Source organism: Syngnathus leptorhynchus, chromosome 10 (genome assembly GCF_054491065.1).
Source record: "Syngnathus leptorhynchus isolate UIUO chromosome 10, UIUO_Slep, whole genome shotgun sequence".
Classification (NCBI taxonomy): Eukaryota; Metazoa; Chordata; class Actinopteri; order Syngnathiformes; family Syngnathidae; genus Syngnathus; species Syngnathus leptorhynchus.
The window spans coordinates 11,199,680-11,224,468 of record NC_141204.1 but is presented as its reverse complement, the minus strand read 5'-3'; the positions used below and the strand labels follow the sequence as shown (position 1 = coordinate 11,224,468).

General features: G+C 47.6%; 3 protein-coding genes across 6 annotated transcripts in view; 2 read left to right on the top strand and 1 right to left on the bottom strand.

The window, feature by feature from the left end:
• The window catches only part of lrpprc (leucine-rich pentatricopeptide repeat containing), a 36,032-nt gene extending 22,182 nt beyond the window's left edge, over nt 1-13,850 (top strand). Inside the window, exons 26-38 of the mRNA XM_085921563.1 lie at nt 2,423-2,491; nt 2,560-2,650; nt 2,841-2,983; nt 4,940-5,063; nt 5,591-5,717; nt 7,452-7,540; nt 7,615-7,819; nt 8,627-8,754; nt 8,846-8,961; nt 10,962-11,036; nt 11,124-11,208; nt 12,102-12,244; nt 13,411-13,850. Coding sequence (XP_085777689.1) covers nt 2,423-2,491; nt 2,560-2,650; nt 2,841-2,983; nt 4,940-5,063; nt 5,591-5,717; nt 7,452-7,540; nt 7,615-7,819; nt 8,627-8,754; nt 8,846-8,961; nt 10,962-11,036; nt 11,124-11,208; nt 12,102-12,244; nt 13,411-13,482 — 1,467 coding nt within the window. The 3' untranslated portion in view covers nt 13,483-13,850. The remainder of the gene's footprint in view (nt 1-2,422; nt 2,492-2,559; nt 2,651-2,840; nt 2,984-4,939; nt 5,064-5,590; nt 5,718-7,451; nt 7,541-7,614; nt 7,820-8,626; nt 8,755-8,845; nt 8,962-10,961; nt 11,037-11,123; nt 11,209-12,101; nt 12,245-13,410) is intronic.
• Nucleotides 13,851-14,069: 219 nt separating this feature from the next.
• abcg8 (ATP-binding cassette, sub-family G (WHITE), member 8) lies at nt 14,070-18,309 on the bottom strand. The gene is made up of 12 exons (XM_085921568.1): nt 18,085-18,309; nt 17,854-17,940; nt 17,606-17,753; nt 17,296-17,534; nt 17,094-17,226; nt 16,765-17,034; nt 16,537-16,687; nt 15,999-16,300; nt 15,621-15,697; nt 14,948-15,215; nt 14,753-14,880; nt 14,070-14,496 (listed from the first exon to the last, which is right to left on the bottom strand). Exons 1-12 carry the CDS (start codon nt 18,127-18,129, stop codon nt 14,359-14,361), a joined length of 1,986 nt encoding a protein of 661 aa, XP_085777694.1. The 5' UTR covers nt 18,130-18,309; the 3' UTR covers nt 14,070-14,358.
• abcg5 (ATP-binding cassette, sub-family G (WHITE), member 5) lies at nt 18,128-24,216 on the top strand. Of its 4 annotated transcripts, XM_085921566.1 has the most exons (15): nt 18,130-18,326; nt 18,400-18,596; nt 18,930-19,051; nt 19,156-19,292; nt 19,932-20,030; nt 20,294-20,426; nt 20,856-20,995; nt 21,256-21,385; nt 21,454-21,667; nt 21,979-22,184; nt 22,944-23,082; nt 23,171-23,244; nt 23,310-23,421; nt 23,588-23,700; nt 23,779-24,216. In XM_085921566.1, exons 2-15 carry the CDS (start codon nt 18,439-18,441, stop codon nt 23,961-23,963), a joined length of 1,962 nt encoding a protein of 653 aa, XP_085777692.1. In that variant the 5' UTR covers nt 18,130-18,326; nt 18,400-18,438; the 3' UTR covers nt 23,964-24,216. The 4 variants fall into 4 exon arrangements, with proteins under 4 accessions (XP_085777690.1, XP_085777692.1, XP_085777693.1 ...); XM_085921564.1 differs by having other exon boundaries at nt 18,128-18,326; nt 22,944-23,421; XM_085921567.1 differs by lacking the exons at nt 22,944-23,082; nt 23,171-23,244 and having other exon boundaries at nt 18,131-18,326.
• The last annotated feature ends 573 nt before the right edge of the window (nt 24,217-24,789 follow it).

Below are 24,789 nucleotides of genomic sequence, written 5' to 3'. Positions count from 1 at the left end.
TTGACGAATAAACAGATCAGGACATGAGACATCGGAGGGAACAAGGCCATTAGGTTGGCCGAACAGATTGAAGAATGTCCCCCGGCCGCTAAAAGAGGGATTTGGGCCTCTTGAGGATTTCACGACCCTCCCAAGTGCTATCAACGTGTTATTGTGTCTGCGCTGCCCTTATCCGACTTACAACAGTGTCGGCTAAATGCCAACTCTCTGGGTGGGGTGGGGGTGGGGGGCAAAGCCCTACTAAAGATTGCAGATGAACACACGAGCTATCAAGCATGTTGGTGTCAAACATGGGTTTTGAACTGTCAGATGAGCTCACACACACACGCGCTTACCATATGTCAGGCTGAAGGTTCATCACAGTCCCTCAGAGGGTATTGCCACATGCAGCACAGTAAATAATACAGTGGCTAGGCTCCGCCCACTTGAAGAGTCACCGGAGGGAGCCGTGAACTGTAGAACCTCGGATCTCGACGCTAATTCCTGATGACTTCTCGGTCCACGTCGATTGACAGGGGTTCTTCCCGGTGATTAATGGTTGGACTGTATTCCCCGCAGTCACGCACTTCCGGGTTTGAATCTCAGCTCAACTCCACAGGCTCCAGCTCGTCCGCCACGATGCTCTTTATATTTTTTGTGTAATTTACAAATGGATTAACACACATTGGCACGTACCTACTCGCGATGAGGTTTCCAAATCTCTGGTCACGCAACCGCACCACTCTGCTGTCAACGATCGTATCTTTCCTATTCGAGGCGATAATGGAAAGTTGTGTTCCAGTCATTAAATTAGTAAAAGTCATACGCACGTATAGAAGCACGCAGAAACGAGCGCAGAGAAGGTGTTAAGTGGCCGACCCAATGAGTACCGGCTGGCTAGCTGTCCCTCTTTAGACTGTGTTTGCTATAATTGGCAGCTGATTAATCACAGCTAATTAAATGTAATGATAGAGAAAGGTGGCCAATTTTGTGCTAAATGCTCCTGCTTATGTTGGACATTGTCATGTGGCCTGTTGTGTGTGTGTGTGTGTGTGTGTGTGTGTGTGTGTGTGTGTGTGTGTGTGTGTGTGTGTGCGTGCGTGCGTGCGTGCGTGCGTGCGTGCGTGCGTGCGTGCGTGCGTGCGTGCGTGCGTGCGTGCGTGCGTGCGGTCAAGGTGAGGTTGCATTGCTAAAGAGTGGTGAGTCATTACGTGTTAGCGAGACAGGTCCGGCCGGCCGTGCTCGTGTGTGTCTGTGTGTGTGTGTGTGTGTGTGTGTGTGTGTGTGTGTGTGTGTGTGTGTGTGTGCGTGCGTGCGTGCGTGCGTGCGTGCGTGCGTGCGTGCGTGCGTGCGTGCGTGCGTGCGTGCGTGCGTGCGTGCGTGCGTGCGGTTTAAGTGGTTGGGGTGATTAAAGGAATTAAAACATTACAGTGGGAAGTGAGATGGTGCTTCACATGTACTGGACACACATTGTCGCTCCACTTGTTTTGATCCCCAACTAAGACAAGTAAGGACAGGAACAAAATAAAATAATAAAAAAAAAGAAAACATGTCGCCTTTTCAAAGTGAATTACAGATTAGGGCTCCGAGGCCTGAGAGATTCCAAACGAAGCGTGTGTGCACTTGTGTGTGCGTGTTTTTGCATGTGGAGACTGCCAAACAAAATAAAAAGGAATCGAAAGGGAGGAAAAGATGGGAACACTTGCACTGGGCTTTGCTCTCTAAGAAGATTAGAGCGGCTGAGGGAGAGAGTGAGTGCGACACATTTTAATTTGTCCCTTTGGCTGCTTGGGTAAGCGCATAATGCCTCTGCCTGCCTGGGAGGGAGGGAGAGGCGGGAGGGAGGGGGGGATTTGCAGGAAAAGGCTGGGATTGAAAGAGATTGGCAGAGGGAGCAGAAGTTCGGGATGAAGCCTGCCAGTCTTTTCTTGACGCGGCTCCCATCAAAAAGGCCAAGCGGGGATTGAGCGCCGTTCATCCCCTCCCTCCTTCAGATCAACTTTCTGGCTCACTTTTTTTTTTTTCCACCCCGCTGCTCTCAGATTACCACCGAGCGAGAGGGACATTTCGCCATCCTAGTCTTATTCAGATTGTGTGCAGGCCCCAAGAGACGAACGGATGAAATCCTTATCTGTGTTCTTTGCTCATAATCACCTCATCACTCCACAGAGCAGACTAAATCTGCGCTATCAATTTATGTCAACCCGCATTTGACAACCCGTTGCAACATTTCAAGATCATTTTGACCTGCCGATTCACTCCACAAAAAAAGTGGACTCAATACACGAATCTTAATGTGTGTCACTGTCAAACAAACTAAAATGTATTTAGTGTATGAGATCATTGAAATCTTATTTGCTGGCAGCAGGAATGGAATTGCAGTTTGCGACATTGCCTTAACCGAAATTATTCCCAATTTTCTCCTGTTGTGTCGCCCTCCTAGACCCCGGGGCTGAGGGCCAGGCCGGGGCGTCTGCAGTGGTACGCTGACAAATGCATCTTCAACCATCATGTAAGCCCACCGCCAACGCGCCGCATCACGCCTCCACAAGACAAAACGCACATTCTCCCTGCGCTTAGATGGAGGCCCTGGAGCAGATGGTGGACATGACCTCCAAGTTGTTTGAGTGCGACCGGGACGAGATGTACTGTTACCTCCTCCGTCTCTGCAGTGAGTCCCTCTTCTGTTTTTTTTTTGTTTTGTTTTGTTTTTTGTTTTTTTGCGTGTGATTGCAACCGTGCTGATTGGGCCCATTAAAGCTGATTGGCAGTTTGTTCCAAGTTTTTATGTGCATGACTGCATTAGCACAGTGCCTTGATTGCCCTCAAATGAAGTTGTCGCATTGCCGCCCCTCTACCAGAGGAGACCAATGACTGGCAGAAGGCCGAGGTCGTGTGGACCAAGATGCAGGAGGAGAACGTCATTCCCCGTGAGAGGACGCTGCGCCTGCTGGCCGATGTCCTCAAGAGCAACGGCCAGGAAGTGCCTTTCGAGGTGCCCGAGGTAACAAAATAGCCCACGCATCCAGCTAACTGCTATTGCCAAGAATAACAGCCGGAAGGCTCCTGGTGGGGAAAGGAGGCGATGAAGCAGAGAAATCTTGACACTCCCAAGAGCACTGCAGTAACTTAAACATGCCTGAGGTCCAATACCACACTTAGGCAGCCATGCCCGACACTCATTTCAAAGGCAAAAGGAAACAAACAAGCCAAGCATCTCTATCACCACATTCCCGTGCACGTTGTCACTCCTGTAAAGATCAAGCCGTGAAGTTGAATAATTAGCAGCCGGCAAACTGGATCACTTAAAGAGCATGTTGACCTCACCCCCTCTTGTATGTATCAAGAGAGCCCCTTAAAATATGTCAGGGTAGCAGGGAGGGGTTGAAACCCTCTTATCAAGTGCTCTGTGTGCCCCGGCCACGCTCCACTTTTTTAAGCCTCTGTTCATTACATGAAGCGAAGCAAACAGGATTGCGCTGTGGTCAATCAGAGCGGCTAGATGCTGAAAGGAATTACAGTTGCCTGCGTGTGTTTGTGTTTGTTTGTGTGTGCGCAAATCTCTAATTAAGCCAGCAGCTAAATGCCACCATATGGCTCGCCCGCTTGCTCTTGTATGTGCATGAAATCTGTCTTAAAAGACCAAATTAAGACGATTTGGGACAACAACCCGAGCCAGGGGAGGCATTACCATTTGCTGAATATTTCTCCTCTTCCTCCTTGCGCTCCAAGCTTTGACGAGACAAGAAGTGATCGCTGTTGCCCCGGGCGATGAACTAGGTGACCCAAGGGGCTCTCTGAGTTGACGTCTCCGCTCCCCGCACTTTTAACATGTACGCGTCTCTTTGACCCCCCCCCCCCCCCCCAATCTCCCCCCTCTGGTGCCAGCCCTAATTTGCCCCCAGCCAATACAGCTTAACCCCCTCCCCTCGCTGCTACACGGGTGAGCGAGCGTCGGGGGGCCCTGGCCTGGCCTGGCCACCCCACATCTCACACACACACACACACACACACACACACACACACACACACACACTCACACACTATGTGCAGCAACTTGTTAGAGCCAGGAAAGCGTTTGCAGTGTTGTGACCTGGGTTTGAGCTGGTGTGTGTGTGTGTGTGTGTGTGTGTGTGTGTGTGTGTGTGTGTGTGTGTGTGTGTGTGTGTGTGTGTGTGTGTGTGTGTGTGTGTGTGTGTGTGTGTGTGTGTGTGTGTGTGTGTGTGTGTGTGTGTGTGTGTGTGTGTGTGTGTGTGTGTGTGTGTGTGTGTGTGTGTGTGTGTGTGTGTGTGTGTGTGTGTGTGTGTGTGTGTGTGTGTGTGTGTGTGTGTGTGTGTGTGTGTGTGTGTGTGTGTGTGTGTGTGTGTGTGTGTGTGTGTGTGTGTGTGTGTGTGTGTGTGTGTGTGTGTGTGTGTGTGTGTGTGTGTGTGTGTGTGTGTGTGTGTGTGTGTGTGTGTGTGTGTGTGTGTGTGTGTGTGTGTGTGTGTGTGTGTGTGTGTGTGTGTGTGTGTGTGTGTGTGTGTGTGTGTGTGTGTGTGTGTGTGTGTGTGTGTGTGTGTGTGTGTGTGTGTGTGTGTGTGTGTGTGTGTGTGTGTGTGTGTGTGTGTGTGTGTGTGTGTGTGTGTGTGTGTGTGTGTGTGTGTGTGTGTGTGTGTGTGTGTGTGTGTGTGTGTGTGTGTGTGTGTGTGTGTGTGTGTGTGTGTGTGTGTGTGTGTGTGTGTGTGTGTGTGTGTGTGTGTGTGTGTGTGTGTGTGTGTGTGTGTGTGTGTGTGTGTGTGTGTGTGTGTGTGTGTGTGTGTGTGTGTGTGTGTGTGTGTGTGTGTGTGTGTGTGTGTGTGTGTGTGTGTGTGTGTGTGTGTGTGTGTGTGTGTGTGTGTGTGTGTGTGTGTGTGTGTGTGTGTGTGTGTGTGTGTGTGTGTGTGTGTGTGTGTGTGTGTGTGTGTGTGTGTGTGTATTGCAGACTTTGTTCCAACAAGCCGCCAACACACAGCAGGTCAAAGCAGAAGCAGCCCCCAGGAGTGTGGAAAGTGACGCCCAGTATCAAATGCGACTTCTGGCCCTCTGCAAGAAGGCGAAAGCCAACGGTAAGACACTGGAGGTTGAGATTTAATGAACACCGGAAGTTACTTTGATCCCAATGAGAGTAAAAATGGAAGGCTTTGCTTCGTGGCCAATTTCTTGAGGTTTGATGAATGTTGATAATAGATGGCAAAAAAAAAAGATGAAGTCTTAATAGGTACCTCTTTCTCAAATAGGTACGTGAGGCCACAACAGCACAAGCCACGCAATTCTTAAAAAACTAATTTAACTTAAAAACTTTAAACCCACGGATTTTCAAGAAAGTCAACAACTTCAAACACGGTAGAAAAGTTAAAATCAAAACTTGTGAGTAGATTCAAAACAAAAGTAAAACAATTCAGATTGCTAATTCCTGCCTAATTTTTGTATGAAAAAAGCATTAATTGTTGCCTATGTAATATACATTCAAGAAAATTATGCCAAGTCAGAATCGTGAAATATATCACATTATAATTAAATTACATAATCAAATAGACGTTGAGGGCTGAGTAGTGAGAATTCGCCACAAGTCTGCTCTTGCTGTCACCGCCAGAGGCCTACAAACTGTTGATGGAAGCCGACAAACAGGGCGTAGCTTTGGGCCCCGCCTCCTATGACCACGTCATTCGCTCCTTGCTGGCCGGAGGAGCTCTGGAGGACGCCATGGCCGTCAAGGACGTGTAAGTGGCCTCGCCGCAGGAATGTCAAATGTGGCGCTTTCCTTTCTTTGAAGTCGCCAAAGGGGTTTTGTTTGTGTTCCGCACAAGTTGTCGGACTTGAGCCAAGCCATTAAATTTTGGTGCACATCCAAGAGACTGTTTGCTTATGAATAGGAGATGAATCTTAATGACAAAATCCCAGCAAGGCCAAATGATCCATCCAGTGCCGTTGTAGTTTCTTGCAGATTTCTTTCCACACGCAGAATCGAAAGCAGTGTTGCCCTGTCGCCGATATGGCCTATGGGTACTACCAAGCTGCTTTTTTTTTTCTTTTAAATCTGTCCTTCAGAGGAAACCAAAGAAGCACTTATCACGCAATGCTGTTTTATTGGCCTACATGATTCTCCCTCTCATGTTATAAGAAATAATGGCAGCGCTTTAATATCCACCGGTGCGATAACGCAGCTTCGCTCTCGTTGACGGGCTTCCTGGCACCGCGGGAAAGATTGCTTGTATTTTGTCTTATTTGATCCGCGCTCGCGCTGAGGAGCGGAATGAGCTGAGAGCATAGTCAAGCTGGGGAAGATGATAATGGTGAGATAAAAAGAGCTAAATGGGGGAAAAAAGAAAAGGCGAGCATGTCGAGATTTAATCAGCAAGGAGGTTAATGAAGACGCTATAGGCATTCGTTCTTCTGCGTTTGTTTAGAGGCAATCTGGACAGAATTGAGTAGCGAGGGGGGGGGGGTTCCAGCCAGATTAAGGGATTGAGGCTCTCCTGATGAGGGAGATGATGGAGTCCTTGGCTGAAGTGCAAATATGCCTGCAAGTCAAAGCGTGTGTGTGCGTGAGCGAGAGAGCCTCTTGAGGTTCCCTCACCTGATAAGAGTAATTCAGAGCCCTGGCACAGCGGCCCCGTTCCCGCTGCGATCCCGGCCGCCGCGTGGCCCCTGGTGTCGCCGCGCCGATAACGACTGCCCGGCCCGATGCTCAATTGAGCGCACGGATTAATCTGCTTGCGGGCCTCTCATCATAAGTCAGAGTCTGATTGAGGTTTTGGTGGCACAATGATTTGGCAGAGCCTTCATCTGCAAAACGACACCTGGACCACATACGCCGCTCGGCGCAAAACGTCTCGTTGGCGCCGCCGTCGCTCAGGCCCTTCGTGTCTGTATTATTGTTGTAAGAGGATCGGACATGCCCTCCATCAGTGAGCTTGCATTCTTTCTACTTTGTCTTCAGGATTAATTCAGTTGGGTTTTTTTTTCTAAACGCAATGCCGCCTATTGTTGCAAAGTTCCGAGACACCGCAGAGATATTAACCGGCTCGCACCGGTTTAGAACAAACAAAAAAAAAAGATTTGCTTCCAGTGGCGACAAATCCCTGTCCCTTGTCATGCTGAAAGCCAACGAGCATCTCGGTTTGGTCCACTTAAGGGCGATAAATCTCCATCTGGAGCGCAGTTGTCAATATTTATGTGAATGTTGTTCTCATATCCTGCTGGGGAAGACCTGAAGGTCAAAATGATCAATGTGATCACTTTTCAGTCAGTAAATATTTTGGATGTTTGATTGAAAAAAAAATCTCCGGAGCAGTACAAGGACTGCTAGTAATTGTGATACCAAAAATGTACACTCATTGTCCGAGACAGTTGGGATGTTGTGCAATGAGATACAATAGGGTCATCTATGGCAGCTATGTATCAGTTAATAGAAATGATCAAACATTGCAACCTATCCTCATTCTCTATTTTAGCGCCCAGTCTCGTGTGCCCAACTTCCAGCTGAGCGACACTGCCAACAGCTTGCTCGTGGTGACACACAGCAAGCGCGGCCAGACTACAGGTAGCGCCGATACGCACAACATGTACATAAGGTCAAGCAGATTACAACATGGGCTCTGCTTTCTTACCCCTCAGATGCCATGGAGACGTTCAAGCAGATGCTGCACCAGGACCATGTGCCCTCGCAGCTGGCCATCACCAGGCTCGTGCAGGCCCTCGGCAGCCAAGGCGATGTGGCAGCAATTAGCGAGGTGCAGTCGCTCATGGAGGGTCTCGGCACCAGCCTCAACCTGTCCGGCATGTTGTTCACTAACAACAAGGCCCTGGCTCACATCAAGCAGTAAGCTGAAAAAGTTCTGCAACTTATTTTGCCAAATGTGGACCATCACACAAGGAGCAATAGTTTTAGCACGTTAGCGCCAGGCAAGTGCGTGACGAGACCCGTTATGACACACTCTTAGCATAAAAAGCTTACTTAGCAAGCAAGCAGGACATCCAAAACAAATGGAGACACGAGCATAATAGGATTATTCATGGCTTCCTTTTAACGTAGTGAAAACAGCCATCCTCCACCGCCCCCTCAAACAACAGCGGACAAAATAGAAAAGGCGTCGCGCATCAAACTTTCATCACACCACTTGCCGCATTAGCGCCAAGTCTGCGGCGCGGCAGAAAGTGAAAGAAACAGAGAGACGGGCTCACGCCCGGGTGGCCATTGTTTGCGTGGCCCTGTCAGCTTGAACCTTGACCTCGGTGAGCGCCGCCCTGAGCCGCTCTGACACGCGCGTCCCCGTTGCGCCTGAGTCAAGCTGACTGCTTAAGAGCCCGGGTGGGGATGCCGGAAAGCAGAGAGAACCGCATTTAGCGGGGCCCCCGCTGAATTATTCAGACGGTCCCGGTCGCAACAATCAGGGTGGATATGCTCAGCCACCTCTGGACACTTGCGCACGCCGCTGCTGTTAAATATTCATCGCCATGGCGACTGCGGAAGGGGGGGGGCACAGTTAAGTGTACTCTCCCGGCCAGGTTGCCAGATTGAGTTGGCCGATATCCGTAGAGCTTTGGATTTTCACGGTTTTGTGAGCTGCAGAAGTTAAGGAAAAAAAGGCAATATCTTTCTGACGTGAATTCTTGTTTTTGTCCTCAGGGATGATTTGGAGTCAGCTGTTGAGATGCTGGAGGAACTTTACACCAGTCCGGACAGCAAAGCCCCCAGCATGGCCTTTGTCTTCCGGAAGGTTTTGGAGGAAAACAACGACAAAGCCGTCGACAAGCGTAAGGCACACAACACCCGAGTAGCGTGCAATTAAAAAAAATAAATAAATAAATAAAAGGACTTTGACCGAACGTGCCCATTGTGTTGCAGTGAGCGCCATGGCTGAGCGGCTTGCCAACCACTTTGCCTGTTATAGACCGGCTTCAGATCTGTTCCTGACCCTTCTGGACTTGGGCAAAAAGGAAGATGCCAAGTTCATGCTTGCTGTAAGTGTTGCCACGTATTTCTATGTAAGCGGCGTACCTCAGGGCTCAGTACAAGGGCTTTTGTCATTCTCTCACCGTCTATGTCCTTTCCTGTCATGACTGCGATGCGAACGACAAAATGTTCCACATTTCTTCATTGTTATTTTTTAATTTCTTGACTCTTGTGAAGAGGAGTCCCTCAAGGCTGTGTTCTAGGGCTCCAGTCGTTCTCTCTATTCAAGATCTCTTTCAACACTAGATTTCTAGGCCTTGCCTCGCTGCTTCGACACTCGACAGCCCAAGGCCTTGTGCCTTCCATGTGATGGCAATTAAAATTCACAGCAGAAGCAAACTGGAAAGTGCTAATGTTTTTTTGTTCTTTTAAGTCCATCACAATTCCTTGGTGCCTCTGTCCAGTCGTCAAAGTCTTGCGACGGCCGGATGCATTCAGCCGCCACAGGTTTTGACTAATTTATTCGGCCTTTTGCATTTGTGTCCCACGGCGTCTGCTTCTCTGTGGTCGACCGCCTCAGACTTCTACTTCACTTATTTAGGTGCAGTTCATGCCTTACAGCTCAATGGCTTCGCCGCGAGCTCTGGGAAATGAATATGTAGACGCTAGATGGCCGGAGCAGACGGTGATGGATGGCCAAGAAAGAGCCAATAGACGGGTGCTAAATTGAAGAGACTCACAGCAATTACTTCTCGCTCGCTTGCCGGAAGATCACCCCGCTCAGGCGTTTGCTTGCATGTGTGACTTAAGTGCCTGCTAATGAAAGGGTGTTTCACGGAGCGCTGCACGTCATCACTATTTAAACAAAAATATACTGCTCTTTATTTATTTTTATATTTTTTCCTACAAATTTTACACGTAAAAATCAAGCAGTACATCTTGAAAATTAACGTTAAAATTATTTACTTCATTCAAGAAACTAGAAGGCACTCAAAATGAGGGGGATTTCATCACGTCTGCACCTACTTTTTTTTTTTTTTCGCAGACATGTATCTGGGGTGCTATTCCTTTTCAATCATTGAACAGCTTCGTCTGACATGATGGGCTTTAATGAGCGCTCTCCCCCTTCATCACTAATTCAACCCAAACTATGGATGACGTTCCATCCAGACCTTATATGCATCTCTGGACAGAGTTCAGATATGCAGCAGCATGTGGTTTGACCCTCGATTGCAATTTCTCAACGTAATTATGTTATGTGAATGTTTGCAACAAAAACGGTTGTTTGCAATACAAAAATCCATCTTTACATTTTTAGCTCAATGCACTCAGGCCACTTCACTCAGGCCACTTACAAATTGGAATAATGCATTTTTACTTATTGCTCAGAAGTACTATTGCGCTGCTCACCGAGTGTGGCGTAACGACATAAACTGTGTAAAAGTTTTTCATCCGCCGTTCCTCTCGTATAACCTCTTAACGCCTTGCTGGAGCAAAGCAAGCGTGCCCATCCCATCACACAGTTAAGCAAAAAAACTCTGAAAAGCTTTTAAGTAGACGGGCACTGCGCACAATACGAGCCTATGAAGAGAGGCGGCGTGGGGGGGGGGGGGGCGTCGAGTCGTTAAGAAGTACAAGCAGGAACATGTGTAAGTGGAGAGGAAGGGTGAGACGTTCCCCGGGAGCAGCTGCAGCTTTTAGGAGCAGTCGGGTCGCTAAGGGGACCGAGGACAAAATGAATAGATAAAGAAATCAAAGGCTAGAGATGGAACCCATGTGCACTAATTGCCCGATTGTTCGCTCAGAAGCACTTACACATCCAGACGTCAAATTCACGCAGAGCCATGTTGTGTAAGAATGTACGCATTTGACATGTCTCAGGATCCTTTCGGATTAAGGAAGAAAGATTTATGTCACACGTCTCATCTCTGTCCACGCGCTTATGTCTTTAAGATTAATCCAAGGCCGGCAACTCAAGGCCTTTATTGATTCTTTTGAATTTGTGTTAAAGGCATCACGAGTCTCATCTTAAAACAATATTTCCTTCATTTTCCATCTCTCGCTGCAGAGGGTGAACGCCTTGGCTGAGCAGAAGGAAACGCTGGTGTCCTACCTGGCGCAAGTGTCTCGGCGGCCAGGACAGGTTCGGTCCCGTTGTGTTTTTTATTTCTTTTTGAACACGACTTTAGTGTGGAAATGAATGGCGCTACCTGTCCCTTTCCTTTGTTAGGTTGGCAAAATTCAGACCCTGCTGCGTCTGATCCCCGACTTTACTGAGAAGGAAGTGCTGTACCCTTACTTGATGAAATGTCACGGTAAGAGCCGCACTGTGTCACATTGTGCCCTTTTTATGTTTTAAGATATTGATTCATGACAGGGCTCAATATTTGTAAACGTTTGCTATAGCATTATCCCGGTCCCCAACCCAGACAATAATGGATGTTCATTTAAATGTATGTGTGCCGAAGCACAGCAAGAAGACAAGCTGGGCTTCTTGAAGAACACATGTCGGCTAATGAGTTAGCCGTCCTGCCTGGCCTAGCGTGCTAATCGCTACACGAGCTGCCACTCAGCACTTCTTTGTCTTACACGCCGAGTGTCCAAAGGCGAGCGGACATGACTATTTCATTAGCATTAGCCAGATGCTCAAAGGGGCCGTGCATCAGCACACTTGCGGTAGCGCATTTGGGTTCCCTCTTTATATCTCGATAGACATAACCTGCTTATTTCTTCTTTGAAGGAAAAAGAAACAGAGGAAGATAGATGCTAACATTATTGGACGTAACGTTTATTTTGATGCTGCATATGGGGACAAAATGAGCCCTTTGCTCGCTGAAGTGATATTAAATGTTGACTGATGTGCTTTACGGGGTTCCTCGATGCTTCCGATTCTTTCTCGTACTTTGCTCAAGGTTCATAAAGTGCCGCAAATGTGGCTAAAGTGCTTTTGAAGTGTTTGAACTTGGAGCAAGCAAGGTCTGCTAATGGGTTTTCCTTCCAAGTTTCATCGAGAAATAGCTTTTTAATTAATTTTGATATAATACTTGAATTGCAATGACGTCCTTTTTAATTAATATCTCCGCAACACAGATTTGAGTTGCTTGAAAGCTTGGAAATCCATCTTGAAAGTTGAATTTGAATTTAACAAGGTGTCGAAAGCCTTGTTAAGTAAATGTACGAGTCACGCTTTCTCCATGTGAAATGGCAGCCGCGGACAAGGACCTGGCGTCGGCCAAGGCGTTGCACGAGCGCATGCAGGAGGAAGGATTGGTCGTGGACGAGCTGTCACTCAAGCGGCTGGCTGTCTTATATCGTCAGGCGGGAGAAACGGCGCCCTTCCCTGAGCCCCCCGTGAGTCCCGCCGCTGCATCGCAACTCCACAGTCAACATCAAATGTTTGTTTGATTTAAAAAAAAAAAAAATATTCGGAAAGAATAATTTCATCCAAGTAATTTTGATTAAATATCATTTGAAATGACATATGTTCAATGAAAAAAAATCTAACTGCCCATTCACCAAGCTACATCAATGTAGAAAACAATCTCTTTAAAAATATTTAATTAGCAAAGCAGACAATGAAGTTTGTCTTCAAAACGTACTGAAACGTTCTGCTTTAAAATGAGCCACGAAGCACTTTGAGCGCAAATGGGACGGCAGTAGAGCGGGGCCCCTTTATCGCTTTGAGATGGTATCAATGAGTGCTGTCTGGCTATTTCTGCTACTTTGGAGCCTTTTAGCACTTGACACATGATGTAAGTAGCCGGGGGCCTATTTTCGGAAACCACGTTTTGTATATACGTACACTCAGAAGGCTCTCATGAGGCCCCCGGAGGCAGGTGGGCCGGCAACTCAACTCACCTGTGGGATGAAGGTAAGAGAGGCTCTTGTATTATTCAACATCCGTCAGCAGAGTGAAGTGACGAGCTCGGCCTTCGGGAGGTAGAAAAAAGCATGGTCATCCCGGTTTATGAATTTCAGTTAGGGACTTTGATTTGACCTTTGCTCACGGAACAAATTAATTTCAGAAAACCTCCATCCATCCAGCCAAACAAGAACAAATCACATAACCATACCTGGTGTGGATCAAAACACTGTTTAATTAACAAGAGGTCGTCGATGTGTGTGTGTGTGTGTGTGTGTGTGTGTGTGTGTGTGTGTGTGTGTGTGTGTGTGTGTGTGTGTGTGTGTGTGTGTGTGTGTGTGTGTGTGTGTGTCCGTGTGTGTGTGTGTGTGTGTGTGTGTCCGTGTGTGTGTGTGTGTCCGTGTGTGTGTGTGTGTCCGTGTGTGTGTGTCCGTGTGTGTGTGTCCGTGTGTGTGTGTCCGTGTGTGTGTGTCCGTGTGTGTCCGTGTGTCAAATCCTTTCTTTGTGTATTAATGGGGATTTAAAGATGAAAGGAGACAACCTGTTTGGAGAGTGCAAGCTATTTAAACGCACCCAGGAGGGTGCACTCACTCGCACACACGTCACCTGAGTGCCATTTTGGGTTTAATGCCAACCTGTCTGTCTTCCTCCACAGGAGTCATTCAAGTTCTACGCCGACAAATTGAAAGAGAGGACAACAGTCAAAGCTCAACCCGACGACGACTAAAGCCCTAACCCTGCCCCCCTTTGCCGTCATCCTCCATTTTGATTTTTTTTTTTTTTTTTATATACATAATGTAAGTGGTGTTCCGCTTATCTTGTCCTCTGCTATCAACATGACTGTGATGATTGTGTACAGAAGTATTTATGCTAATAAATGATGTTAGGAACCCACATGTTGTGTCATCAGTGCTGTGTAGAGGAAGTAAGCATGCAAAAAAAAAAAAACAATTAGATGCTCATTTTTATCATATCTAAAACTGGATACCACTTTTCCTTTATGTTTTGTATTTACCATAGTTAATAAAAGCTGATGTCATCATCCTGTGTTTGGAGTATTAACGATCAAAAATCATATGATATTACTGTGAATTGTAACTTGGCATTTAATATGAAATTTAGATTTTCCTACTCAAAATTAGATTTTATAGTCTAAACATGACTCAAAAAATAAAAACAGATCAACTACACGATAGTAGTTATTTGACTGAATGCTTTACAATTTTGGACTAATCTACAATGGATGCATTTACATGTGTCCTGCTTACAAAACGAATTTTATACAATATTCAACATACAATCTTTTTATTATTTGGCATTTCCCTTTATTTCTTTACACATTTTATACTGACATGCATACAGTACAAGCATTGTTGAGCTTAATAACAAACAAATATTACCCCCCTCACCACCTTCACGTCCACATTCCTGCGGTGCTCTGCTGCCATCCAGCAGCAGACTGCGGTACCCCACAATGACTTAAAAAAACAAGGTAATCGTTTCATTTTGCTGTTTTCCATCATAATTTTTGTCTTTATTAAAAGCATTTTTGTGATTATTTTCCTCAAACTTTGCTGAGGTGAGGTGATGATGAGGATCACATTCACCAGTCCTGACTGGATTTCTGCTTGATGAATTTGAGGCAGATGTAGTAGAGTACCATGAAGACCAAGCACACGGCCAGCAGCACCAGGTAGCACGAGTACAGAGGATACTGGTTCATGTTCATCAGGTTCACCACCTGAGCGCAACACACACACACGATATTTCTTCCTCATTGTAAAATTTTTGCAATTTATGAAATTAACACTTGAATTATGATTGCAATGGGGGTTTATTTTATTTTAGTTTATATATTTCATAATTGTTGATTATTTTGTTCTCCCATGTTTCAGCAATTGTCTCTGCTTTACTGCATGCGAGGGCATCACACCTTTCATCATTTTTGTGGTACAATAAATGATTTCTATGTGCGTTTGAAAATGTGTTTGACTTGCATTTATTCCATCCACGTCCAGGGTGAAGTTGCCGACGCTGATGGCGTATCTGTTTCCTCTGAACTGCACAAGCAGAAGCCCCTGGAAGCCCCAACGCATGAAGGAGGCGTGAGAGAGCCACGACGCCACTGCAACAAGTGGGAAGCAATTTTACAAACATTGTCCGAGTCGACCCGACCCGGTGCGTTGACTCACCCAGCCACATGTTCTCTAGGCTGATGACGAAGCCCCCTGTCAGGTAGAACACGGTGAAGAGAGAGTTGCCCATGAAGGCGGAGGTCTGCAGGGTAGGCAGCGCTGCGGCCACGAAGAGCGCCATGGCTCGGCTGCAGTAGACCATCAGCCACACCAGCAGGAAATTGAGCAGGAAGCGCTCCGGGGCCTCGTTCAGGCCCGCCAACCAGTAGATGGGAAGCGCGTACACCAGGGTGAACACGCAGTGCTCAGGTAACTCCCCCAACACCTGCAGCCACAAACCAGACATTGCATTCACGTTCATCGAAATCCTGTCATAGCCGACTGCGGGCACAATGCAAAATCCTTACGGAGCCACCTTTGCTCACCAATTGATCCCAAAATATTTGAAAGTACGTATCTTGAAAAATAAAGACAATCTACGGATAAAGACAATCTACGGATTGGTGACTCCATAGGTATCTTCAAAAAGTAACTGCCACTTCAATGATGATATGATTTTGAACGCATCTTCGTTTCTTTACTGATTACATGATTTTACAAGTTACTTTATTAGTAAGTCAACGGCATCTCCTTGAGGTTACAATCATGCAACGCTTTAGTGGAGTGCAGACGCACCGTGGAACCAGCACGGAGCAAGGCTGCCCCTTTGTGGTGGTTTGATGTGCCATACCTTTGCAAAGAAGTAGGAAGTGACAGAGTACATGCCATCCTCCAGCTCGTGGTAGAGCATGGCCCTCTCTGCGTGACCTACAAAAAAAACATTTGCTAAGAACCTGAAACATTTTCGTCTTGAGCTAGCACCACCTATCAACTAGCTGAGCAACGTGATCCCTCAAAATCATTGTGGGTGTCATTCATGAAGCATTCAGAGAGTTGATGAGGGACTTTAGTCTCAAGTAATGCTGGCTGTTTCAGTCATTATCTGTACACATAATCAACTTCACCATCTTTTGATTGAGCGTCATCATCGTTGATAACGTATATGACTTGCGTCGAATGGCCTTGAACTGTGAACTTGGTTGAGCATTTGATAGAAAAGAACTCTCACATTTAGCTATGACGTCCAGCACCACAGCAAAGGGCGTGAGCGCTCCAATCATGTAGAGCAGGGCCACGCTGTCCTGAATGGACAGAGGTTGCTCTCCAGCGCCATAGTACAGGAAGCCCACCAGCAGAGACATGAGCAGGGCCTCCAGGCCGTGGACCAGCACGGTGACCAGGTCTCGGTAGTCGTTGTACATGTGGCGCCTGATGAGGATGGCGAACTGCTGTAGGCCCGGTAGTCTGTCTCTCACTTTAGAGATGACGACGACTTGGTCGTCTTCCGTCCTGCCGGACTGCGAGGAGCTGCTGCAAACCGGGAACCAAAAGCTTTCTTTTATCTTATGCTGCTACGCTAAGCAAAAAGAATGGGAAGCACATTTTTTGAAAACTCCCACCCTGAAGTCAGGTACCATTTTCAATGTTTGTTCATCAATTGCAAACATTTAGCATGTTAGCAGTTGCTACATAACAACTTATCCTCCTTATTTCTAATATGAGGAATGAAGGTTGATAAATTGCTAACATGCTAAGTACGAAGCAACCTCTCAGAGTGTATCAGGGCCGTGCCGCTCTTCCACATGTGGTCGTTGGTCTCCCCGACCCGTTCCGAAAACTGCTCCGCCAACATCTGGGCCCGCTCCAGACACCGGGCCTCTTGCTCGGGACTACGACGGTCTATACTGATCAGGTCCACTAGCGTGCATAAAAAGAACCTTGTTAGATATCTTCTATGTCCGTGGTAACAAGGCGGAGAACCCTTGAGGTCATACCGTAGAAATCGGAAGGATTGCAGTACCGAGGGCATGGGTGGCCCAGCGCTGTGAAGTAGGGCACCATTTCCCGGGCGGCGCCGCAGTACACGGCCGAGCCTGACGACAGTAAGACCACCAGGTCGAAGAGCTGGAAGATGTCTGAGCGAGGCTGGTGGACCGACAGCAGAACAAGACGGTTCCCCCGGGCCAGGCGGGACAGCGTGATGACCAGGTTGTGGGCCGTGAAGCTGTCCAGACCCGACGTGGGCTCGTCCAGAATCAAAATACCTGGAACACGAAATGGTTGGTTTGGGGGTAACTGGAGCGGTTCCAGAGGGTTTTCTCACCTGGGTTCCAGAGGAGTTGGACCGCTATGCTGACCCGCCTCCGCTCCCCTCCAGAAATCCCTCTCACGTAGTCGTTTCCCACCCTGGTGTGGGCACACTGCCTCAGCCGCAGCTCGGCGATGACGTCGTCCACCTGAGGAGAGGAACAACTTTTTGGAACCTGATGATCTAATGCAGGCCTCGGTCCACCTGGCGACATTACCCTCTGGTCCCGCTGGGCCTGCGTGAAGTGCGTGGGCAGCCTGAGTTTGGCCACAAAGGCGAGCGTCTCGCGCACGGTCAGGTGAGGAAGGAGGCGGTCGTCCTGCCGCACATGAGCGATGCTCTTCTTTACCAGCTGAGGCGTGTTGGGGCGACCGTTGATCAAAATGTGGCCGGACGTCACGCCGCCGCTCTCGTCTCGACACGTGATGATGTCCAGCAGCGATGTTTTGCCGCAGCCTGCGTCGGCGCAACCAGACGTTGATCACGACTCGTTTAAAAGTTGTCTCTGAATCTCTTAAGCGTTTTACCCGAGCTCCCGATGACAGCCAGCATCTGGCCGCTGCGGACGCGCAGGCTTAGTTTGTTGATGGCCGTCTGCTTGTCACCTTTCACCTCCCACGGCAGCTTGAACTCTGACAGTTTCTCGTACCAGGGAATCTGCGCCGCTGTGTCCACCTGGTGTCAACACACACATACACACACACACACACACACACACACACACTTGCTTGGAGGCTGCATGCTATGTGCCGGCCGTGTCCAAGTTGTCACCCACCTCATAGTGCAGGTTGTTGACTTCCAGCTGGTTGCAGTCACCGCTGTACGTGAAGTAAAGGCTGCTGTCCTCCTCTGATGAGAACAACTGATTACAAAAAAAGCACCCTTAGTCCTACTCGCTGCTTCCAAGCCTACTCAAGTTTTGCAAGTCTTGCTGTCATGACTGAGTCAAATCCATGCATCAGGTAAATTATTCTTAAAACTTCACAAGCATGAAACGAGAACTGACCTGCGAGGATCCATTAGTGTGTGTCAAGCTACTATTTGTGTCCATGATGACGCAAGATGCCAGTTGTCAGGTCAGATGGTCATCTCACCCCCATGCGCACCTCCTCCTCTCTTCTTCTTTGTTTTTTTTTCCAGCTTTCCTCTGCGTCTCCGTGTCCGCTCCGGGAAAACTCTCCTATGAAATGATCACATTAGCCGTCACATTAGCTGCTGCGTTCCAGGAGAATCTGCCCGCCTCTTTATGTGAGTCTGGATCAAAGTTCCCTGAGATAAGGCCCCATGCCCCAGTCTCGTGTTTATGGCTCTCTTCTGTTAGTGTGCGGGGAGCTGGAGTTCATGTGTATGCGGGCTGAAGATGAGCGGACAGTACTCCATGAAGCCGGAGAGTCCCGGCCTGGACGGCGAGGTCCAAGAGTCCTTCAAGTTTGCATCGGAGGTTGAGGAGGACGGCGGAGATGAGACTGCTGAGCCTCGGTGCAGCCTCAGTGCCAGCAATATCACCTACACAGTCAGGTGGGAGCTTTGGAACTGTAGTCAAGTTCTAATACTGGTTGTCAAAGCCCTGGTGTGAATCCTGTTTCACCCACAATGGGGTTGTTTGACTCCGGGTCTTGGTCATGGGTCCTAAACCTTGTTGTATCCCTTGTTTTGCTTGTCTAACTCTGTGTTCACACCCACAACGGCAAAACGCTGATTCCTAACCACGCACAACTACAAAAATACCGGAAAAGAAGAAAAAAAATGCGACACATGGGCACAGTTAGGCCGTGCTTTGTTTTAGACTTGGGCCAGGTTCCAAAATGTGTTGCATTATGTTTCTTGTGTGGACATTTTGTTTCCTCGCAGCGAGCGCATTGGCCCCTGGTGGAACCTGCCCTCCTACAGGAAGCGACGAACTCGGCAGATCCTCAACAATATCTCCTTCCATGTGGATAGCGGGCAGATTATGGGCATCCTGGGTAACTCAGGTGTGCTGCTGGCTGTCATCTTGTTTTGGCGTCAGGTTCCCTGAAACTGCAACAGTTACCCCCGAAGTGTGACATTTTGGCTTGAGTGTGAGTATTTTGCACAGGTTCCGGAAAGACCACCTTGCTGGACGCCATCTCGGGAAGAATCGGCAACTCCGGAAGCCTGTCGGGTGACGTCTTTGTCAACGGCAGAAAACTGGCGAGAGAAGAGTACCAGGACTGCTTCTCCTACGTGCTGCAGGTAACACCCGCAATGCCAACAATTGTTGCTGTTTGCCTTGGCAAACTCCAGGACGAAAGACTTGCAAAAGCTTTGTCAGTACTTGGATAAACTTTTTTTTTTTTTTTCTGCTCCGTGGCCTCCTCATGCTCCTAATCCATCAGTGAGAGGTGCTCAAGTGTATCCGAAGCCTGAATTAAAAACAGTGGCTTAAAACAGCCCCTTTCAAATTATCTCCCTGCTGGCTGATAACACGCACATGCACACACATTTGTAGGTCCAGGCTAAGCCTTGCCATTAACTTTGTCTGCTAAGCTGCAGATGAGGAGCTGATATGGGCACCTGATATTCAAGTCATTCGCAGGAGAGACTCTGCTGAGGAATGCAATTGGACGGTGTGTTAATTGAGGTTCAAGCAGTGTCTGCGTGTGTGTCATTGTCAAGTACGTTTCAGCGTGCGTCGGAAAGTTTCAGTCTTCCCATGTTTTAACAGGACTTAACTTGCATCAACACACAGGCTTGACCGCGCGTCAGCACAGTTGTCACCACACAGCCTTCATAGTTGCTATGTCTTTACTACGCATCAACATAGAGCCCAAAAAAAAAAAAAAAGATTGATATGTACGAGAAATATTCCATTTGTTTTGTTTGCGCTACCAGAGCGACAACCTGTTGAGTTATCTGACAGTGGAGGAGACTTTGACCTACACGGCCCAACTGGCGCTTAGAAAGCACTCGGCCAAAGACATCCAAAACAAGGTGAGACCCAACATGAACACATTTTGCATAGGCACATATTATAAAAAATGCTTGTTAAAAAAAAAAAACATACTGCATGTTATTTATTTATTTAATTAATAAAAACTTTGTATGATGGAATAGACATGAATGCATTAAAACAATAAAATGATTACTGAATTTTTTTTTCCAAATACATCAATAACCATGAGTAATTTGGTGATACAATTTTAAGTCATCATGATGCTCCATTGTTGGTGTGCATGCATGGAACGCCTTTCAAGGTGTCCGCAGTGATGGCCGAGCTGAGTTTGAGCCACGTGGCCCGCAGCGTGATTGGAGGCCGCGTTTTCCCGGGGATCTCCGGAGGTGAGAGGAGGAGGGTCTCCATCGCTGGCCAGCTCCTTCAGAACCCCCGTAAGTCTGCGCCGGATGATGGAGGAGAAAGTAACGTTATCAAACCACCATGAGAACGAGAGTGACAGTTCATGGCTCGTTTTATCGGGTCTGCGTGACTCCGCTGAGGACCGAGGCCCTTGGCCTCATCATTCGGGATAGAATGACTGCACACACACACACACACACACACACACACACACACACACACACAAACACACAATCACACGCGCGCACACACACACACATTATGGGCACACACACGGAGCATGAGGAGTTCCCATTGGCTTCCTCTCCAATCAAGCAGAAAATGAATTAATCTCCGTTTAATTGCACTTTGAGAGACAATCTTTTAATTGTCCTCATTAGACTAATTAAGTCCTAAATAAGGGGGAGCTTATCTGCACCGAGTTTTCAAGTTTTAAGCGAGCACGATGTCCTCATCGGCAGGGGTGATCCTATTGGACGAACCCACCACCGGGCTGGACAGCATGACAGCCAATCAGATCGTGGTACTGTTGGCCCAGCTGGCCCGCAGGAACCGCATCGTCATCGTCACCATCCACCAGCCTCGCTCCGAACTCTTCACGGTAAAAACACACTCAGCAAGAGATAGCCAAGTTAATGGGAGAGGTTTTCAATATCGAGGTTGCACGTTTGATTCCCTTCCGCAAATATTGGTCCCTGTTTGATTCATTCATTAGCCTTTAAGAGGTGGGGCCTGCTCGGATGGCAGGGATGGCATCTCAGTCACTTAGTACTCCAGCAGTCTGCCTCATGTGGCTGCCACTATGATTTATCATTTGGACTTGGATGAGGTCATTTTCCTGGTTGTGTTTGGTGTTTGCAGGTGTTCAGCAGGATAGCGCTGATGAGTCGTGGCGAGCTAGTTTTCTGCGGCCAACCCGATCAGATGGTGGACTTCTTCAGCCGCTGCGGGTATGAGTGTCCGGAATACTGCAACCCCTTCGATATCTACGGTATGCGTCCCACTCGCCGGCACGAGTCCGAAAAGCGAATCCTTGACGCGCCGCCCCTCCCGAAACAGTGGACTTGACGTCGGTGGACACGCGCAACAGTGAGCGCGAGGCGGCCACCTTCGGCCGCATGCGCGACATCACCTGCTCCTACCAAAAGTCGGCCATCTTCGGGTGCATGATGGCCAGGATGCAGGAGAGCCTGCGCGCCCACTGCAAGGCCGCCGTCCCCTTCAAGAGCAAAGAGTCTCCCACAGGCTCCGCCAAGCTGGGCGTGCTCCTCAGGTCACCCAAATCTGCCTTGTGGGGTCATAAATCATCACGACAGCTAAGCAAATGAAGATTATCATGCTATGTTTCCCGATTAATTGCAAAAAACAATTCAGATTAATTCGTTAAAAAATGTTATCAGCACTAACAATGAAATTCAAAAGAAATTCATGCCAATTTTAAAAACAATTAAATGTGAACAATAACTATAACTACAAATTTTTATAATAAAATAATTGGCAAAAAAAATAACTGGTGAGAGAACCTTGATATTTGTTAGTATGCAATGTATAATATTCTTATTCTTATTATTTTTATTTCCTTAGGCGGACCATGCGTAACTTGTCAAGAGACCGAATGGGGGTCCTGATGCGGCTGTCTCAGAACCTGATCTACGGCCTCTTCGTGGCCTTCTTTGTCACGCGTTTGGACGACGATGTGGCAAAAGGCGCCGTGCAGGACCGCATCGGCATCATCTACCAGTGCGTCGGTGCCTCGCCCTACACCGGGATGCTCAACGCCGTCGCTCTCTGTGAGTAACGCTGCCAGAACAACATCCCTGGCTGTGTTTTTAGTCACTTGTTGCTAGGCAGAGTCTGAATCGAGCTCCATTCCTGTTTCAGAAGCTGCGATTTTATGAATGCTGCTCTTAACTCTTTATGAGTGGAGGAGATTCGTAACTTGAGATCAGCGACCACCCTCAGTTCCTTTCAATTAAGCTACAAACCGCCACTTGCTATATGGAAGTGTTTCTCCACCGACCGTTATCTGCGTGTGCATTACGTGAGCCGGTGTGTGTGCTGCACAAGGTTCATTTTTTATGACAGGACACGTGAACTGAAGTAACCTCAAATGTTCATGTCACAACACTGGGCAAGACACCTAGTCAGCCCTTTTTGAACACACAATTTCAAAAGGGAAAAGTTACATATTGTTAAAATAATGGCCTCCATCCTTTTGTTTGTCAAAATGAGCCAATTACAGTTGTGATTGCTTTATATTTACTAATCATTTCATTTCAGGGCTAGAATTGATTGACCGGTTGAATGAAATTTTTTGTCAAAATATGACCAAGGCCAGATTTTCCTGTGCTGGTGTGTGCAATCCGATAAGAGTCAATAAAAGATGCTTCATAAACACCCAAATGGCCTGAGCAGAAGGAGCAGGACATGGCACTGACCTTGGATCAGTGAGATAACAAGTGCCAGCACAGTCAATGACCCTTGTGTATAATAATAATTATAAGAATAATAATGAGAAGAAGAAGGTGGTGATCCGACGACGTTTACAGTTCCCGCCCTGCGAGCCATCGGCGACCAGGAGAGTCAGGATGGCTTGTACAGCAAGTGGCAGATGTTTCTGGCCTATGTGTTCCACATCCTGCCCTTCAGTGTCATCAGCGTGCTCATCTTCACCTCCTTTCTTTACTGGTACGCCACGTTGCTTGCTTCGCTCACTCCAAGAAAAACACGCTCGCTCGCCACTACTATGGGTTGCCGAATCCTTTTTTATCTTCAGGACGGTGGGGATGCACGCGGAGATATGGCGTTTCGCCTCCTTCACAGCGGTCGTGACGGTCCCTCACATCACAGGTGGTCTGGGCTCGGCTCGGCTCAAGCGCGTCTTAACTTTGCTGTCATTGTTGTGTGTCTTCCAGGTGAGCTGCTGACGGTGGTCCTGCTAGGGGTAGTCCAGGACCCCAACATGGTCAACACCGGAGTGGCCCTGCTCAACATTGCTGGAATCCTACTGGGCTCCGGATTCCTACGGTTGATAGTTACAAGATATTTGCTTCAAGCTTTCAGGCTTGGTTTTGTGTGTGTTTAGTTTAGATTTGTTTGGTCTTGTTTTTTTAGTTTGTATGAGAGGTTTTTCTAGGGTGGATGAATTTGTTCTCAGTCTGTGCAAAAGTTGAGATACTGTTGGTGTGAACAGAAGCACGGCACAGATGCCGACGGTGTTCCAGTGGCTGAGCTACCTGACGTTCCAGAAGTACAGCTGTGAGCTGCTGATTGTCACCGAGTTCCACGGGCTTCACTTTACCTGCAGTAAGCTCCAGTTTGACATTCAACCCCAGTGGATGTCTCCCATGTTTACGTAAAGTGGCACTGCCCGTTTGTCTGCAGACAACTCCAGTCTTCTGCCGGGACGCTGCCTGATCACGCAGGGTGACCAAATAGTGGACGAAGGCTACCCTGGCGCTGTGGGCCGCTACACGCTGGACTTTGTGCTGCTTTACTCCTTCCTGCCCACCCTCCTACTGCTGGGCATGGTCACATTCAAGATCCGAGACAGACTGGTGCTCCACTGACGTTGCTCGGCCACACGTGCTGAGCTTAATGCAACAACTCTTAATGTTAATTAATGCAACGCAGCCCATATGAGTTGCACTCATGATTGATCAATTTTGACAGACTATATCAATAAGTGGTATTATAAGCAACATAAGCTGTATGTACTGTGTCAAGAATTATTTGATGCCTGTTTATTGTCCATATTCAAGGTCCAATGTCTAAATGTTTTTTTAATAAAACTCAATCATTAAACAGAATATTTGAACCTAACACACTCACCATATGTATTTTAAATATGATTGCAGTAAACCATCGCATGGTTTGGAATCACAGCTGATTTTGTATTTACTATAGCACTGTTTAACAAATTTGTGTTGTACTCAGTGTGATGTAATTTCTCTGTCGATCACTAGATGGCAGCAAACCTATCCTAACTGTGGGGGTAGCCATCACCTAGCTTCGTCCTGGCATAAAACACGCACTAATATTACGCACTGATAACAGTGTTTTTTGCACACAAGATGTCAGTAACCGTGGCTATGTCGCGTTGACCTTATGACGTCATCAGACAAAAATAAAGGGTTAAAGTATAAGTGCCATTAAACTTACGAATTTTACTTTCCAAAGAGGCCACATATTTAAATAAATCATACCGATGTCGGGTTTTGCAAACTCTTGCGATAACAACAAGAAGCCACTGGTGCCTTCTGGGACATGTAATATCTGCGGTGTCTCGTTCTGCGGTTGCCTGGACAACAAGAGTAACCGGTATCTAGTCGCCTCGTGCCAAATAGCCTCGATGAGAAGCGAACCCTTAAATGTGTGTTTCAACACCATCTGTCT